Raw genomic sequence first — 17744 nt, 5'->3', positions numbered from 1 at the left:
TCCTGCCTGTTTAGTGGAAGGAGGCATTTATTTGACCCATGGAAAAGAGGCTCCCTCAATCCTGCTCCGAAGAGAGAAGGGTCTCCCACCATGGTCCCAAGCAAAATTCCCCCTGGGTGCCTGTCCTAATGTACAGAAGCAGCTTCTGATAAGACACATCTCCCTCCCTCCCTCTCTTTCTCCCTCCATCCCCTCTCTCCCTCCATCTCCCTCCATTTCTTTCTCTTTCACTCTTCCTCCCTTTCTCTTTCCCTTCCTCCCTGTTTCCTTCCCTCTCTTTCTCACTCCCTTTCTCTCCCTCCTTTTCCCTCCCACTCCCCTCCCTCCCTTTCTCCTTCTCTCCCTCCCTCGCACTTTCTCTCCCTATTTCTCTCTCCCTCCATTTCTCTCCTTTACCTCCTTCTCTCCACCCTTCTCTTTCTTTCCTGCTCCCTCTTTTACTCCCTCTCCCTTTTTCTCTCCCTCTCCGTCTTTCTTCCTCCCTCCCTCCCTCTCCTGTCCCTCCCTCTCTCTTTCTCTCCCTCCATCCCTCCTTCTCTTTCCTCTCTCTCTCTCCCCCTTTCTCTTGCTCTGGTATTCAGCACCAGGCTGCACACAAGCTGTTTGAGAGTCAATTAGAAGCATTACGCTTTAACCTGGTGAATCCCATCACTTGGAGCCGTTTCCAAAATGAGCCAGGTTTCTGCTGCGTGAAGTGGGCCCTGTCGAATGAATCAATCACCCCCTCCTTGGTCAGGCTCCTTGGGGCAGATTGGGGAGAGGGGAAACCCACAAGTAGGAACAAAAATGCTCCCGTGGGAGAGTGTATTCCCCCCACCCCACCCCCAATGCTGTTTTAAGAGAAGCCACTTTGAATGCTTTATTTGGATTTTTCTTTTCTTTTTACAAAATGAGGTGCTATTCCATATTCCCAGCCTGGGGTCTCTTCCTACTGAAAAAAAGTTTGGGGTTGTGTGTGCTTTTGTGTGTGTGTGTGTGTGTATGTGTAAATGGCCTCTTAATATTCATTCCCTCCTTGCATTCTTCCAGCAGCTGATTTGCCATCTAGTGGTGGCACTTCCAACCTTTTGGGTAAGAGATGCATTTCAGTCAGGGGGGCAGTGGTGGGATTCAAATTTGTTTACGACTGGTTCTGTGGGCATGGCTTAGTGACGGGCAGAGAATTTGGGGATCTCGGAGCTCCTTTAACTCCTCCCCTGAATTATAATCCTCATTAGCTATTCTTCCATCCATCAATCAGAAAAGAACTGGAAGGGACCTTGGAGGTCTTCTAGTCCAACACCCTGCTCAAGCAGGAGAGCCTATAGCCGAGGTGGCGCAGTGGTTAGAGTGCAGTACTGCAGGCTACTTCCCCTGACTGATAGCTGCGGTTCGGCAGTTCAAATCTCACCAGGCTTAGAGTTGACTCAGCCTTCCGTCCTTCCGAGGTGGGTAAAATGAGGACCCCGATTGTTGGGGGGACAAGAGGCTGACTCAGTAAACCCCTTAGAGAGGGCTGTAAAAGCACCGTGAAGCGGTAGATAAAGTGTAATTTCTATACCATTTGAGACTCTTCTTAAAACCCTCCAGTGATGGAGCATCCACAACTTCTGGAGGCAATCTGTTCCACTGACCAATTGTCTTCACTGTTAGGAAGTTTCTCCTTAATCTCAGGTTGCTTCTCTCCTTGATTAGTTTCCATCCATTATTTATCGCCTTCTGATGCTTTGGAAAACAAGTTGCCCCCCCCTTCTTTGTGACAGCCCTTCAATTACGGGAATACTACCATCATGTCCCCCGAGTCCTTCTCTTCTCTAGACCAGCCATGCCCAGTTCCTGCAACCGTTCTTCATATGTTTTAGTCTCCAGGCCTTTAATCACCCTAGTTGTTCTTCTCCGCACTCTTTCTAAAGTCTCAGCAATCCTCATTAGCCATTCTTGTCAAATGACACACAGGATTGCGGTAGAGCCTCGCCCGTAGAGGTCAAATCAGTAGCCCTCCACGCAAGAATGCTCTGTTCCCATCGTGCACGTCCCTAATTTTTTAAGACCAGTGCAGTAGCGAAAGACGGCAACTCTGGAACAAACAGGAGGGCAGGAATGGTGATTTTGCTCCTTGCAAACCTCCGTGCACTTCAAGCCCTACTTCCCGTGAAGTGGAGTAGATTAGCCCACTCATCTGCTGCTCCCGGGAAGAGATAATGACATACAATTTCACATCTGCTCATCTTGGCATAACGGCCGTCTCCGAGAGTCAAGGAGGGAGGCAGGGAGAATCTATCCGAAATCAAGTTAAGATTCTCTTTCTCTGGCTCTCCTGCCAAGATGGGTGGGTGGGTGACTGCCTGATTAGGAAGGCAAGGAAGCTCAGCTCATATAACAGAATAAGGGAGTCGAAAGAGACCTTGGGGGGGGTCTTCTTGTCCAACCCCCTGCTCAGGCAGGAAACCCTGCACCATTGCAGGCAGATAATTGTCCAATCTCTTCTTTAAAACATCCAATGTTGGGGCATTCACAATTTCTGGAGGCAAGTCGTTCCACTGATTAATTGTTCTCACTGACAGGAAATTTCTCTTTAGTTCCAGGTTGTTTCACTCCTTGATTAGTTTCCACCCATTGCTTCTTGTTCTGCCCTCGGGTGCCTTGGAAAATAGCTTGACTCCCTCTTCTTTGGGGCAGCCCCTGAGATATTGGAGCACTGCTATCCTGTCTCCCCTAGTCCTTCTTTTCATTAAACTAGACATACCCAGTTCCTGCAACCGTTCTTCCTATGTTTTAGCCTCCAGTCCCCTAATCATCTTTCTTGCTCTTCTCTGCACTCTTTCTAGAGTCTCCACATCTTTTCTACATCGTGGGGACCAAAACTGAATGCAAATATTCCAAGTGTGGCCTTACCAAGGCCTTATAAAGTGGTATTAACCCTTCACCTGATCTTGATTCTATCCCTCTGTTGATGCAGCCTAGGATTGCATTGGCCTTTTTGGCTGCTGCAGCACACGGCTGGCTCCTATTTAAACAATTGTCCCCCAGGACAATTTGAAAGCCTGAAGCCTGCAATCTATCTGTACCCAGGATTCACAGCACGAAACACTCAGAAACAAGGAAAGGGTGAAAACCCAATTACTCAGATCCCAAGGGATCCAGCCAGATTTGGTCTGTGTCCAAACCTCAAGTAATGCCTTCTTCCTATTTTTATTTTTGAAGAAGCTCCTTTTGAAAGTGGCAATTTCCTACCCGGATAAGGAATTGGCTCCTAGAATTGCCTCTGCATTTTTATAAACAGAGGGAAACCACTTTAATCCAGGCAGTGTTCCAAGCGGTTTATTAACCTTGATAACATATTTTTATGACCTTCTCCCTCTCCCGCTGCCCCCACCCTGCTTTTAATCCTCTTTATTGTCAAAAGGAAGCAGAGTTCCAACCCTGGGATGGGGTGCTGGGCACAGAATCCCTCTCTCTGGGCCGTCTCCTGGCATCCTAAGGGTCTGGCATCTTCCTGATGGAAGCAGTCAGGGCCGCCATTCCGTTCAGCTCTCGCAGCCGGCTGGTGTGCCTGGAAAGACCGGAGAGAGACAGCAAAACTGGATCAGAGATGCCGGTGGGACAGAGCTGAAGGAGGCTCTCGGCAGATTTACCAGCAAGCAGAAGAGGGCAGCAGGCATTTTCTACACCTTCTACCCCAGAAGTACCAGGGGGATAACATGGGACACACTTAAGCCTACTTTAAAAAAATGTAAAAAGAAAAGCTTCATCAGCTGTGACAATCAGCTGTGCAACGCGATCGTGGTAATCTCTCTTTTTTTTTTTTTACTTTTTAAAAGCATTTTTTTTAGTACCAGGTCCAGCGAACTTGTCAGAACCGGTAGCATCATTTCACCCCTGCCAGGAGCCCAAAGGGATGGGGGACGATTCCCGGCCTGCCCACTACGAAGAAGACTTGCCTGGCGTCAGAGGCACAGAGTTTCCCTAAGGCTATGGTGGCGTTCTCTTGCCCGTGGGGGTTTTGGGCATCGCGGGTGGTGGCTCTCAGCAGGATCCTGACCACGTCCGTGTCGAGCAAGTTGGTGGCTGTCCCGGGCACCTCCAGGCATTTCCCCAGGCAGAAAGCAGCGTTCCCTGCCACCGCCTCGTTCGGGCAGGACAGAAGCTTCGTCAACAGCCTGCATTCTGGGGGGAAGAGAGCAAAAGAGACCCCCGAATAGGATCTGGGGAAGAGCAAAGGCTACACTGGAAGGTTAATTCCCTCCGTGCCAAAGGGATTTGTGGAAAGGCGAGATGGAAGGAGGAACAGCTCAATTCTCTAGATGGGGAATGGGGGGGGAGGCCATGCCAATTAAACTCTCCATCCCAGAAAAGACCTTTGAACCAGCCATCAACAGCCTCCAAAAGCAGCCAGAGGAATGAGGTTGCAAGGTGATTAGAGGCCCAGGAAGCCAGCCGGCACCGGGGCTACATAGCAATGGAGGTTTTTGGCTGGAGAACAGAGCCACTGCAGCTTTCCAGAAAGAGTCCTCTCGTGGGTTTATTCGTGTCAGAGGCATCACAGTTAAAACAAGGCAGGTGCTACAACATAATGTTTAAAATACAAAAAGACAAGATCGTAATAGGTGCAACTTAAACAATCTTGTCTGGAAACTAGCAACAATAATTGCGTTCTGTTGTGCTCCTATGAGGTCCACTGATCAGGACACAAAGGGTTAGGGCAGAAGATGTGTTGTTGTCTGCAAGTCACCACAATCGCAAAGGGCAGAAGCCGCCGGAGAGCCCTGTTTGTTCAGGGAGTCTCTGGAGGGCCTATGACAACTCACCACGGCCAACTCAACGTGGGGCAACTTGCTGCGGGACAAGAGTTACACTAATATGAAAGAAAGGGTGGGATAGAATCATTAAAGAAAGGATGCAAAAGGAGGGACGGAATGAAATGGGAATGGCAAAAATTAAAATAATTTTTACTTAATGTAAATAATTCAATAGAATTGTTGAATTGTCCTGCAGCAAGTTGGCCACGGAGAGTTGGCCATGGTGAGTTGGCCATGGTGAGTTGGCCATGGAGAGTTGGCCATGGAGAGTGGGCCATGGAGAGTTGGCCATGGAGAGTGGGCCATGGAGAGTTGGACACTGAGTTGGCCATGGAGAGTTGGCCATGGAGAGTTGGCCATGGTGAGTTGGCCATGGAGAGTTGGCCATGGAGAGTTGGCCATGGAGAGTTGGCCATGGTGAGTTGGCCATGGAGAGTTGGCCATGGAGTGTTGGCCATGGAGAGTTGGCTATGGAGTGTTGGCCATGGAGAGTTGGCTATGGAGAGTTGGCCATTGAGTTGGCCATGGAGAGTTGGCCATGGAGAGTTGGCCATGGAGTGCTGGCCATGGAGAGTTGGCTGTGGTGAGTTGTCCCATTCCCATCTCTGGCTCTTGTTGCACCCCTGAGTCCTCTTGCCAGGAGGAGGGGTGGGTGGCTTTCCTTCAAAAGGAGAAGCAAGCAAAATCCTAGAGTTTTCTTCCTTTTCCTCCCTCCATAATCTGAACCTCCAATGAAGAGGAAGCAATCCTGCTCATTTTCCAAGGACACCTGAGAGGGACAGATGCTCTAAAGTAAAACTTACAATAAGTGGGTTTTTTTTCCTCAGGCAGCCACAGAATTTTGCAACGATTTGATCCCAGAGGGAACCCTTGAAACGATTTCCAGCTCTCATGGAACAAGACAGATAAAAACTTAACGACACCATTCATCTCTAACCTACACAGTCCGTGTTTTACAACAGGAGGCGAGTCGGTAGCTGAATTGTGGAGAGTAACAATTCCCAGGACTGAGAGCGCTAGAACTGCGGGGTGTGCAGAGTTCAAAATAAAATGTTGGCGATCATGGCTTCGTGTGGAAGCCCAGCTGAGAAAAACTTCCCTAAAGGAAGGGGATCCTTTTTGGGCAGTCAGTCCTATTTCTCTAAGCAGGCTGGAACTGGGAAGATGCCTCAAAGGGATACAGGGTGGCCCTCAAGCTGGGCAGCTTCTGCCCCACAAAGCTGTGTTGTTGTTTTTTAAGAAAGAGAGGGACATAATCCAGAGGCCGTATCTCATATCTCTTGGCTTCTCTGGCAGCCTGGGGCAGTTGCTCAATCGTACCAACATTCAGAGGGGTTGGACTTCACCTCCCAGAATTCCCCAGCCAGCCATGCTGGCTGGGGAATTCTGGGAGTGGAAGTCCAACCCCTCTGAGAGTCGTACAAGTTTAAAATCAAAAACACTGCCCTAGATTGAGCCAAAGGCAGCCACACTTACTTTTATCCAGTTTCACCATCTGCATCGAAGCCAACCGGCTACCCTTGGCACAAGTGGCAAGGACCTTCATGGCATAATCCGTTGTGGTTTGCCCGCCAGCCTAGATCGAAGACAGAAAAAGACCCTCTCCAGTGGTGGGATTCAAATTTTTTTTTACTACCGGTTCTGTGGTCATGGTTTGGTGGGTGTGAAAAGGATACTGCAAAATCCCCATTCCCTCCCGATCAGCTGGGACTTGAGAGGCAGAGGATAGATGTGGGCGGGGCCAGCCAGAGGTGGTATTTACCAGTTCTCCAAACTACTCAAAATTTCCGCTACCGGTTCTCCAGAACTGGCCAGAACCTGCTGAATGCCACCCCTGGACCCCTCCCATCAAAAGCAGAAACCTGTCTCCAGAAACCCTATATACTGTAAAAACAAGAAACGAGAATTCCCCAGCCATCTTTGGGAGTTGAAGTCAACACATTTTCAAGAAGCCAAGTGTGCAAAAAAACGGTGCTTAATGAGACAGTTATGGAATCCTTCAGGAAAGAGATATCTGTATCTAGCAGCATTTGGACTAGGGGTGAAATCCTCCCGGTTTGGCCCAGTTCAACCTAACCGGTAGAGACAATTCTTGCTGAGCTGCAATCGTCTGAAGCTTTCCCCCCCACTTTTTAAAGCATTATTTTTCCTGCAGGTTTGGCCGAATAGGCAGGAAAGAATGCTTTAAAAAGTGAAAAAAAGTTGGCCACACCCACCCAGTCACATGACCCCCCCATCAGCAAGCCACACCCACAGAAGCGGTAGCAAAAAAAAATAGATTTCATCACTGATTTGGACTCAAACCTCTTCCTTCCTCTCACTGCAAAACCAGCTGTATCACCTCTCTTCTTTCCCCAAAGACCCCAGAAGCATCTATCGTATTTTTCAGAGTATAAGATGCACCAAGATTTTGAAGAGGCAAATTAAAAAAACGTTTTTGCACTCTGAAGATCTCCTCAAAGCAGCCCATTTTTTGTGTGTGGGGGGGAAGGGCATGCATAGGCTTTAGGGGGTTTATAAAGTGCTTCAAGGGGCTGGGGAGGCAAAAATGAGCAAAAACTGGCCCATTTTTTGTCAAAAAAAAAGGGCATGCATAGCCTTTAGGAGACTTATAGAGTGCTCCTGGGGGCTGGGGGAGGAGGTCCATTTTTCACTCATTTTTGCCCACCCCAGCCCCCCAGGAGCACTCTGGAAGCCTCCTAAAAGCTATTCACGGCCATTTTTGCAAAGTGGGCGTTGTTTCATAAGGCCAAAAATGCTGTATTAAGTGTATTCAATGTTGTATTCCTTTTTTGAGGAAAAAGGGTGCGTCTTATACTCCGAAAAATATGGTATTTCACATTTTTCTCTTCCTTTCCACCCCATGTTCTTCCTCCAGCATTCCGCCTCAGGCAGTGTGTGAACCTGGAACCGAGATGGTCTTCTTTCTGCTGCTCCGATACCACCAGGACCCCATTCGCATCTATCGCCTGGGAATTTGCTCGGCCAGCCCCCTCCCCTCCTCACTCTGACAGCCCATCAATCTCGGTTTCTTTGGAGGGAGGGAAAGGGCTGAGGAAGGAAACCCTCCCTCTGTTCAGCAGCTAAGAGTGCATTAAAGAGGCAGGGAACGGAATAGGCCACTCCGTTCTGCACCGCCGGCTCGAGGGAGTTCGTCACCGTCAGCTCAAGGGCTCAAGGGGACAGCTGGGTCTTTGAGGAGAAGGTCACTCCTGCCCCGAGGCAGAGAGGGAAGCGGGGCTCACGGCACTGGCAGAACACCCTCCCCCTGGCTCCTCCAGCTGAAAGACTGCTGGGAGGAGAAGAGGGTAAGGAAACGTGTGGGAAGCTGCTCCTGATCGCAAGGTCCATTACGGGAAACAGTCGTGTCCTTCTGTTTTGACCAGGACGACGAGAAAAACTGTAACAGCTACTGTGTAGGACGTTGGTGGTGAACCTATGGCACGATGCCAGAGGTGCCCTGCAGAGCCCTCACAGCGGGCACACACACCGTTGCCACTGGTCTTTGCAGGTGCCAGAGGGCACCCCGCAGAACAGCCCCAAAACAGTCTGTTTGGGGCCATTTTCTGGGCTCTCTTCAGGCCGTTTTGGGGCTGGTTTTTTCGGTCAAAATGACCCCCCAAATGGCCTCAAAACGGCCCCAAAACACCCTGAAACTGCCCCCAAAAGGCCAAACCTGGCCAAAAACAGCCACGCGAATGCCAGTCAGCTGGTCTTTGGGTTTCCGGCACTCCGGAGCACGTTCATGGACGCATGTTCCGGTTGGGGAACTCGGTGCCCAAATGGTTCGCCCTCACTGGTGTAGGACAGTGGTTCCCAAACTTGGCAACTTTAAGACTTGTGGACTTCAACTCCCAGAATTCTCCAGCCAGCATAATTTACTCTCTTGTAATCCCTTCCTCTGCAATCTCTCCAGTTAGATCAGAGGTCTTCAAAGTTGACAACTTTAAGACTTGTGGACTTCAACTCCCAGAATTCTCCAGCCAGCATAGCTTGCTCTCTTCTGATCCCTTCCTCTGCAATCTCTCCACTTAGATCAGAGGTCTTCAAACTTGGCAACTTGAAGACTTGTGGACTTCAACTCCCAGAATTCCCCAGCCAGCATAACTTTCTCTCTTGTGATCCCTTCCTCTGCAATCTCTCCAGTTAGATCAGAGGTCTTCAAAGTTGACAACTTTAAGACTTGTGGACTTCAACTCCCAGAATTCTCCAGCCAGCATAGCTTGCTCTCTTCTGATCCCTTCCTCTGCAATCTCTCCACTTAGATCAGAGGTCTTCAAAGTTGGCAACTTGAAGACTTGTGGACTTCAACTCCCAGAATTCTCCAGCCAGCTCTGCTGGCTGGAGAATTCTGGGAGTTGAAGTCCACAAGTCTTAAAGTTGCCAAGTTTGGGAACCACTGGTGTAGGAGAAGCAGAAAGGCTCAACCAGATGCTCTCTGCTCTTTGATTCTGCAGAGTTTGGCTGAAAGGATGAACGCTGCAGGGGAGGAGAAGAGCTAAAATCCTCAATGTGCAACCGACCCCAGAGAAGATGGAAAACAAGCCGATTGGGCCTTCACGCTCCATCCTTCTGTCTGCTCACGCATTGGGCAGGAAGCACTTCAAGGCCACCGGGGTGGAAACAATGGCTCCGAAACAGGCAAAAGCCACGGGGAAACGGCAAATCACCTTCAGGAACCGGATCATTCTCCTCACCACGTCTTGCCTCACGGCTTCTTCCAGAGCCACCGGGCTGGCCTTCAGGACGTGGCTCAAAAGCCCCACGGCTCTCTGGAAGGGAAACAAGGGGGAAATGGGGCACCACAGCAGGGAAAGGGGGTCGCGGTGAAACGCTTCTCCAAAATGAGCTGTCCAGTTGGCCCCTCTGGGTTCCTGGGCTAGCTGGTCACGTCAATGGCAAAGAAAGAGCCGAGGTGGCGCAGTGGTTAGGGTGCAGTACTGCAGGCCACTTCAGCTGACTGCTATCTGCAGTTCAGCGGTTCAAATCTCACTGGCTCAAAGGTTGACTCAGCCTTCCATCCTTCCGAGGTGGGTAAAATGAGGACCCAGACTGTGGGGGCGATATGCTGACTCTGTAAACCGCTTAGAGAGGGCTGAAAGCCCTATGAAGCGGTATATAAGTCTAACTGCTATTGCTATTGCTATTGCTATTGCTATCTGTCTGTCTGTCTGTCTGTCTGTCTATCTATCTATCTATCTATCATCTATCTATCTATCATCTATCTATCATCTATCTATCTATCTATCTATCTATCTATCTATCTATCTATCTATCTATCTATCATCTATCTATCATCTATCTATCTATCTGGGTGAAATGAGGACCCAGACTGTGGGGGCGATATGCTGACTCTGTAAACCGCTTAGAGAGGGCTGAAAGCCCTATGAAGTGGTATATAAGTCTAACTGCTATTGCTAACTGCTATAAAGAAGGCCAGCCAGCTCTCCGCCATCTTGCTTGTTCCAGGGAGCAGAGAGCAGAACCGTGGGAGCCTAAGACGGACCCTGTTCCAGTATTTGATGGGCTGCCACGGACAGGGGCGATTTAAGCTATTCCCCAAAGCACCAGAAGGCAGGACAAGAAACGATGGGTGGGAACTAATCAAGGAGTGAAACAACCTGAAATTAAGGAGAAACTTCCTAATAGTGAGGACAATTAATCAGTGGAACTGCTTGCCACCAGAAATCGTGGTCGCTCCATCACTGGAGGTTTTCAAGAAGAGACTGGACAGTCACTTGTCTGAAACAGTATAGGGTCTCCTGCTTGATACTAGAAGACCTCCAAGGTCCCTTCCAATTCCAGGTTATTCTATGGTCTATGGTCTAACACTCACTGTGACGATCCTCCCGTCCGGGCTGTTGAAGAGAGACATGCACGTGTCAGTGATTTCCGTGGCCAGTTCCTGAAACAACCGCCAAGATTAGAGTGCAAAGAGCCGAAGGGCAGTTTCATTAGGACGCTGGAGGGCAAACCCCAAAGCTTCCTCGGACAGAAGGACAGAGGGACGCAGGAAGACCATGTTGGGCTGAGACTTGCTCAGACCCAAAGCTTGTGGGGGCAGAAGCTTCACCCAGCCCCTTGCTATCTCACAGGGATATAGATAAAGGGACAATTGGTAAGCCCACCAAACCCCCAGACCCATCCAGGCCAAGGAGGAACTCTTCCCAGGTCAGAGTTCACCTTCAACCTAACCTTAAAGGATCCTCCCGAAAGATTGGCCGGCATGGAAAGAATTTTCTCCAGAGGAGAATTTCAGATGTTCGGAGACCGCCCCCCCCCCAAGTGATGCAAGTTTATAAATCACCTCAATGACTGAGTTGGGCTCCAGGGAGAGGTTCATCATAAGGCCTAGGATTGCGTGCAAACACTCGGGATATCTGGCGAAGCTGTTTTCATTGAAGCATTGATTCTACGGAAGCAGAAAACAAAACCTTGTTACGAAATCAGCCCTGGATTTGGGCTTCTTTTTCTTAGTGTCAGGCCAGCCCCAGCGCGGCCTCACAGGAAGGAAAGACCCTCGACTCCATTCGGTTGATGTAATAAGTTGGTTGTATTAAAAGTTGTTGCTTGCAGTAGAGTCAGGCGGGAATTAAATCCCCTGTGCTCAAAAGATACAGGAGGTTTCCCTCTATCCCAGCCCTCCCCTCATGACCAGTCCATCTTCAGCCAGTAAGAGTCGTTGTTTTGAGAACACTGAGTTGTTTCAGGTAATTCACATTCTTCCTCAGAGTGCACGGCAGGGGTGGGTTCCAGCTTCGTCTACTGCTGGTCTGACGGGCTTTGCACGCGTGTGCACTTGATATGCGCTACATGTGTATGCACAGAAGCAAAAAAACAAGATGGCGGCGCCTATGTCGCTGCTGATAGAACTGGTTCAGGGGCGTGGACGGCCGAGTTACTACCTACTCAGCCGAACCAGTCCGAACCGGTAGGAGCCCACCTCTGGTGCGCGGCCTCGGGTGCTGGCACAAACCGGTTCTGAGCTCTCCTGCTCTTCATCAAGCTATCACTTCTCCCTCCCATCAGGTTTCCATGCATGTTGACTGCCCGTTTCTCCCCACCCCACGCCCCCTCCTCTCTCTTAGCCTTTAATGGCAGTACGCCAAGCGAGGCGCCAAGGCGAAGTTGGCAGACCTGACTGTCAGAAACGCTGGAGACCGACGGCCAGGGGATTGCTGAGGAACAGACTAACTTGTTGGCCCAGCAGCCTGACTGAGATCAAAGGGGGGCCCTTCAATTCGTAACAGCAAAGCAAAAACACCACCGAGAGCATTGACGTGGTTAGAGAAGGGCCAGGTGGCCACAAACAGCCTCTTCTGCTTCGTGGCAGAAAGGAAGGAGTTATGACTCAGGAGGCCTGATCTGTCAGCTGAGCTTCCCATTTCCAACGGGGCTAATGGAGCAGAAAGGAGACGGGGGGAGGGGGGGCGTGAAAGGAAGGAGCAGCCGAACGGACAATAAACTGGCAGGAGCAAACAGCCAAACTTACCACGAAGCTCAAGCAAGCTTGCCAGCATTCCGGGTTCTCAGTCATCTGCATCCGGATGACCACGTCTGAGCAGAGATCCCCCATGAGGGCGATGCAGCGGCTAAGGACCGTCTCGTTCAAGGGCTTGGAAGAGCTCTGGAGATAAAAGAGAGAACAGCTCCGTTAGGTTCACCCCGGTAAGAACTCCAGTCGAGGTTGAAAGCCACAGGCAGCCTGGAATATTCCAAAAAGAAATAAAATTCCACCTCATGGATCTCTACTTTTCTAGAGTGTTCAGAAATTGTTCACGCTTAGAGAGAAGAGTCGGTGTTGAGATATCAACAGGAAAAACAAAACCAGTAAAAAGGCATTAAGAGTTGTCAAAGCTAATCTTGCGAAGATCCTTCTCCGGTAACATTGTACTACAAAATAGGGCATACAAAACCTTTGCCAGACCAATCCTCGAATACAGCTCATCTGTCTGGAATCCCCACTGTACATCGGACAATAACACAACCGAGCGGTATTTCACAAAAAGAGTACTCCATTCCCCTGCTCCAGGGGTGGGTTTCTCGCCCCGTTCCAACCGAACCGGTTGGAACGGGGCCGGCGGCGTCCTCGTGCACGCGCGCAGTGCACGCATGTGTACTAGCACCTGTGCGATGCTCCAACTGCTCCTGGAGGATTGCGCAGGCGCTGTATGCGTTCTGCGCAGGCACTGTATGCGTTCTGCGCATGCGTGGAAGCGCAGAACTCGTCAAAACCGGGTAAGAAACGCGGGCAGGCGGGTGGATCCTTCGGCGTTCCCGGAAGTTACTTACTTCCGGGTTCGCCGACCAACCAGTTCGCGGGGACCACCGCGAACCACCTGAAACCCACCCCTGCCCTGCTCACAATAGAATCCCTTACATAACCAGGCTGAAAATTTTGGGCTTGGACAACCTAGAACTATGCCACCTATGGTATGATCTAAGCGTAGTACACAAAATTATCTGCTACAACGTCCTAACTGTCAATGACTCCTTCAGCTTCAACCTCAATAATACTCGGGCAAACAATAGATACAAACTCAAGGTAAACCGCTCCAAACTCGATTGCAGGAAATACGACTTCAGCCACAGAGGGGTCAACGCCTGGAATGCTCTACCTGACTCCGTTGCTACATCCTCAATCAGCTTCAATCTTAAACTGTCGAGCGTGGACCTCACCCCATTCCTAAGAGGTCCATAAAGGGGGCGTGCAAAAGTGCACCAGCGTGCCTTCTGTCCGTGTCCTACTGTCCTCATTTACTTGTACTCATTTCCTGTGTTCTTATTCATGTTTACTCTTATTCCTGTTATTTTGTACAGGAGTGACAAACTAACTAACTCACTAAATAAAAATAAATTAATAAAACAAAATGAAAGATAAATAGAGGGAAAGAAAGAAGGATGGGGAAACCCTTCAGGAGCTCAAAGCAAACTTTGAAGTGGATTCTGAGACATTTCTCAGAGAAAGAAACCCGAAGGCATGAAAACAATCTCGAGCAGTGCATCCAGGCCCGTAAAATTAGACCCAGGGCTAAAATCATGCTTCTGAAAGACTCCAACAGAGTGAAAGAGTCCTATTTACAACCTCAACTCCTGCAGAAGGAGGTGGAATGAGAAGACGGCAGCTGCAGACGATTTGAGATGGGGAGAGGGATGGATGACCACCATTGCTAATGTCCTCTCAACCCATCACCGCAATTCTGGGATGGAAGAATGGTCCAGCAAACACCTAAACTCCCCGTTATCCTTTCTCATAAAACCTCCATCTTGTCAGGGTTCCAAAGAGCACCCAAAAGAAAATAAGAATCCGAGGCAAGAGGTTCCTCAAAGTTCCAATTCAATGAAGAGAGCCGTGTTGGCACATCTGGGAAAACCCGAATCTGAAAGCTTCCCGGTTTTCCCCACCCAGTTGAAAGTTCAAGATCTTGCCCCCACACCCAGAAATCCATCCCATGGTCCAATCTTCCACGGCCACAAATACAGATTCCTCCCATCCAGTTCCGGTCAGGTGCCAAGGCAAAGGATGACCTTGACTTTCTAAGAAGAATGTTATTATGGCTACATATCACTCAACTCTGTATAATCCCATTTTCCCACAAGAGAAAGCAGACGGTAGAAAGTGTGGCAGGCCTGAAGTCCAAAAGCAAAGATGGCTTGCAGTGTGAATCAATGCCATGAAACAGTAGCCGGGTGAACAAATTTCAGGAATTTAAAAATAAATAAATACTTTGCTTACCAGCAACTGAATAAAAATTGGCAAGGCCTCCGTGGACAGTTTGATACGGCACTGGATTTTGAAGCTGTAAGCAAAGGAAGACGGAGAGTTAAGACTTTTGAGCTCCGGACTTCACGACACAGATGTGGCCATCCAAGATTTAAATCTTGCCTTGTAGACATTTTTATACCCAAATCAGAATGCCATTCAGCCTCGAACCTGGACCCAGAGGAGCTGGAGAATGCCACTCACTTTTCTTCCTGGATTAAATGGGTCAGCAAATTCATCGCGCTGTCAGCTCTGCCATCAGCAACTTTAACTAAGGATATCAATGTCTGTAGCCACCTGGAAAAGAGAAAGCATGTTCTCTGGAGGTCTTACAAGAGAGCTGCAATTCCAATAAACCAGTCAGAGTAAAGTTTAAGGAGAGTTATCAGTTGGTTTCTGCCAACCTAGCAGTTCAAAAGCAGGTAAAAAAAATGCAAGTAGAAAAATAGGGACCGCTTTTGGTGGGAAGGTAACAGCGTTCCGTGCGCCTTCGGCATTGAGTCATGCCAGCTACATGACCACGGAGAGGTCTTTGGAGAGAGCTGGCTCTTTGGCTTTGAAACAGAGATGAGCACTCCCCCAAGAGCAGTGTTTCCCAACCTTGGCAACTTGAAGATGTCCGGACTTCAACTCCCAAAATTCCCCAGCCAGCGAATGCTGGCTGGGGAATTTTGGGAGTTGAAGTCCGGACATCTTCAAGTTGCCAAGGTTGAGAAACACTGCCCTAGAGTCAGGAACAACTAGCACATATGTTTGAGGGGAACCTTTACCTTTATCAATTGGCACCTAGAAAATCTTGCACCAGGGAGCGAAAGCTCTACAGCCTCCCATGAATTCTGTGGAATACAATTTGGGTGGCTTGACAGAAAGAGGGAGACCCTTCTTCAGTGAGCCCTAACTCTGGGCAGAAACTGTAGAAAACAACTCATGCGTTTTTGGGGCCCCCCAGGAGAAAAAAGCAGAATAGCTCTGATGCCTGCCGAGTGATGCCAACCGGCCTTTAAGGATGCCGCTTGGGGAATTGGGGAGGGGTGTATTAAGAGACTTAGCAATTGACTGGGCTCCACAGATAAATGATATCAGCTGCAGGTTTTTCCACAGAAGTGGGCAAAAGGAGACTGACTCATGGAAATACTTGCTGGCAGCATTAGAAATAACTCCCCCCCCCTCTCTTTTTTTTAAAAAAAAACCAACCTTGATGATATAACCTAACCATTGCGTAACATCCTCTTCATCAGAAAATATGTGTTCAACGGTTTTTCAAAGGAGAACATTTCACTGGGTAGAAGAGGAGGAGGAGGAGGAGGAGGAGGCTAACCCCAGGGCCCTCAAGAATTATCCTCATGTCCATGATGTGGATAGATTCTTGCTAACTCAGAAAGGTATTGAAAAAAAAAACATGATAGAAGCTGTAAATCAGGATTGTCCAACCTTGGAAAGTTTAAGACCTGTGGACTTCAACTCCCAGAATTCCCCAGAGAGCCATGCTCGGACCTTTCCATTGAGGTCTCCTAAGTCTCTGTCAGCACTATTAATTCTCTACAGCAGGGATGTCCAACTTTGGCAAGTTTAAGACCAATGGACTTCAACCCCCAGAATTCCCCCCAGCCAGGTATGTGGCATCTAACAACTTCCCATTTAGAGCAGGGGTGGCCCAACCGTGGCAATCTAGAACTAAGGAGAGAAATTTCCTAACAGTGTGAACAATTAATCAGTGGAACAACTTGCCTACAGCAATAGCAATAGCAGTTAGACTTATATACCGCTTCATAGGGCTTCCAGCCCTCTCTAAGCGGTTTACAGAGTCAGCATATCGCCCCCACAGTCTGGGTCCTCATTTCACCCACCTCGGAAGGATGGAAGGCTGAGTCAACCTTGAGCCTGGTGAGATTTGAACCCCCGAACTGCAGTCAGCTGAAGTAGCCTGCAGTGCTGCACTCTACCCACTGCGCCACCTCGGCTCTTGAAGCCGTGAAGGCCCCAACACTGGAAGTCTTTAAGAAGATGTTGGGTAACCATTTGTCTGAAGTGGTGGAGGGTTTCCTGCCTAAGCAGGGGGGTTGGACTAGAAGACCTCTAAGGTCCCTTCTGATTCTATCCTATCCTATCCTATCCTATCCTATCCTACTCTACTCTACTCTACTCTACTCTACTCTACTCTACTCTACTCTACTCTACTCTACTCTACTCTACTCTACTCTACTCTACTCTACTCTATGTTATTTCTATTGCTTCCTTCCCTTCCCTTTCCTTTCCTTTCCTTTTCTTCCTTTCCTTTTCTTAACATTAAGACTTGCTGGGGCTCTGCTCACTAGGCCAGCCAGCCAGTCAGCAGCAGCCTCAGTAAGTTTGTGAGGTGTCCAAGGGCTTCTTAACAGTTCGCAACCTCACAGCAACAGAGTTGGAATCTCTGCTTCAGCAGGAAGTCCCAGCCGGGGTGCAGGGTGTGGGGTGGGGGGTGGGGGGCTCGGCCGCGTGGTAGCCCCGTGCCATTTACTTGGTGGTGTTGAGATGCCTGATTAAGAGGGTCCTCCCGTGCTCCGTCTGGGCGTAGAGGGAGAGCAGAGCCATGCACTGTTCCTGGACGTCGGGCGCCTCCGAGCACAGCAAAGCGGGAAGCTGAGCGTTGACACTGGGGTGAGTCAGAAGCAGCCGCTGGTTCTCCTCTGGAGGGAGAAGGAAGCCAAGCCAGAAGGAAGGTTCAGGCAACAGCTCCGCCAGTCCTCCTCCTAGCCCCCCTCTGCTTTCCCCAAATCGTGCGACCACCGGAAGGTTCTTTCGTGCCCCAGTGATGAGATCCGTCTGTCTCCTGGAGCGACGGTGGAAGGAGGAACATTCCGTCTCCAAAACCTCTGACTTTCTCACCCCTCCGAAGGGCAAATTATGTCTCACGTGCCGACGGGAAAAGCAATCCATGTCCCACCTTGTAATTATAAACACACACACACACACACACACACACAAACACACAGACCAGGGGTGGCTTCTGGCTTCTGTTACTGCCAGTTTGCTCAGGGGTGCGCTGTGGGTGTGTGTGCTTAATGCATGCATGCTTAATGTGTGCTAGGCGTGCATGCGAAGTAGCAAAAAATTTGCTTCTGCGCATGTGCAGAAGCAAAAAAGAAGATAGCAATAGGAATAGTAGTTAGACTTATATTTATTTATTTATTTATTTATTATTTATTAATTAGACTTATATACCG

General features: G+C 49.3%; 1 protein-coding gene across 1 annotated transcript in view; it reads right to left on the bottom strand.

Annotated features, from left to right (window-relative positions):
* Nucleotides 1-3456: 3456 nt before the first annotated feature.
* The window catches only part of TTC12 (tetratricopeptide repeat domain 12), a 29465-nt gene continuing 15177 nt past the window's right edge, over nucleotides 3457-17744 (bottom strand). The window contains exons 12-21 of the mRNA XM_032228783.1: nucleotides 17039-17207; nucleotides 14746-14838; nucleotides 14515-14578; nucleotides 12271-12405; nucleotides 11086-11190; nucleotides 10615-10683; nucleotides 9449-9550; nucleotides 6255-6354; nucleotides 3921-4146; nucleotides 3457-3532 (exon numbers count right to left, since the gene is read on the bottom strand). Of these exons, the coding sequence (XP_032084674.1) occupies nucleotides 3457-3532; nucleotides 3921-4146; nucleotides 6255-6354; nucleotides 9449-9550; nucleotides 10615-10683; nucleotides 11086-11190; nucleotides 12271-12405; nucleotides 14515-14578; nucleotides 14746-14838; nucleotides 17039-17207 (1139 nt within the window). The remainder of the gene's footprint in view (nucleotides 3533-3920; nucleotides 4147-6254; nucleotides 6355-9448; nucleotides 9551-10614; nucleotides 10684-11085; nucleotides 11191-12270; nucleotides 12406-14514; nucleotides 14579-14745; nucleotides 14839-17038; nucleotides 17208-17744) is intronic.

Source organism: Thamnophis elegans, chromosome 13 (genome assembly GCF_009769535.1).
Source record: "Thamnophis elegans isolate rThaEle1 chromosome 13, rThaEle1.pri, whole genome shotgun sequence".
Classification (NCBI taxonomy): Eukaryota; Metazoa; Chordata; class Lepidosauria; order Squamata; family Colubridae; genus Thamnophis; species Thamnophis elegans.
The sequence above is the reverse complement of the archived record's forward strand: the minus strand, read 5'-3'. Positions and strand labels throughout refer to the sequence as shown.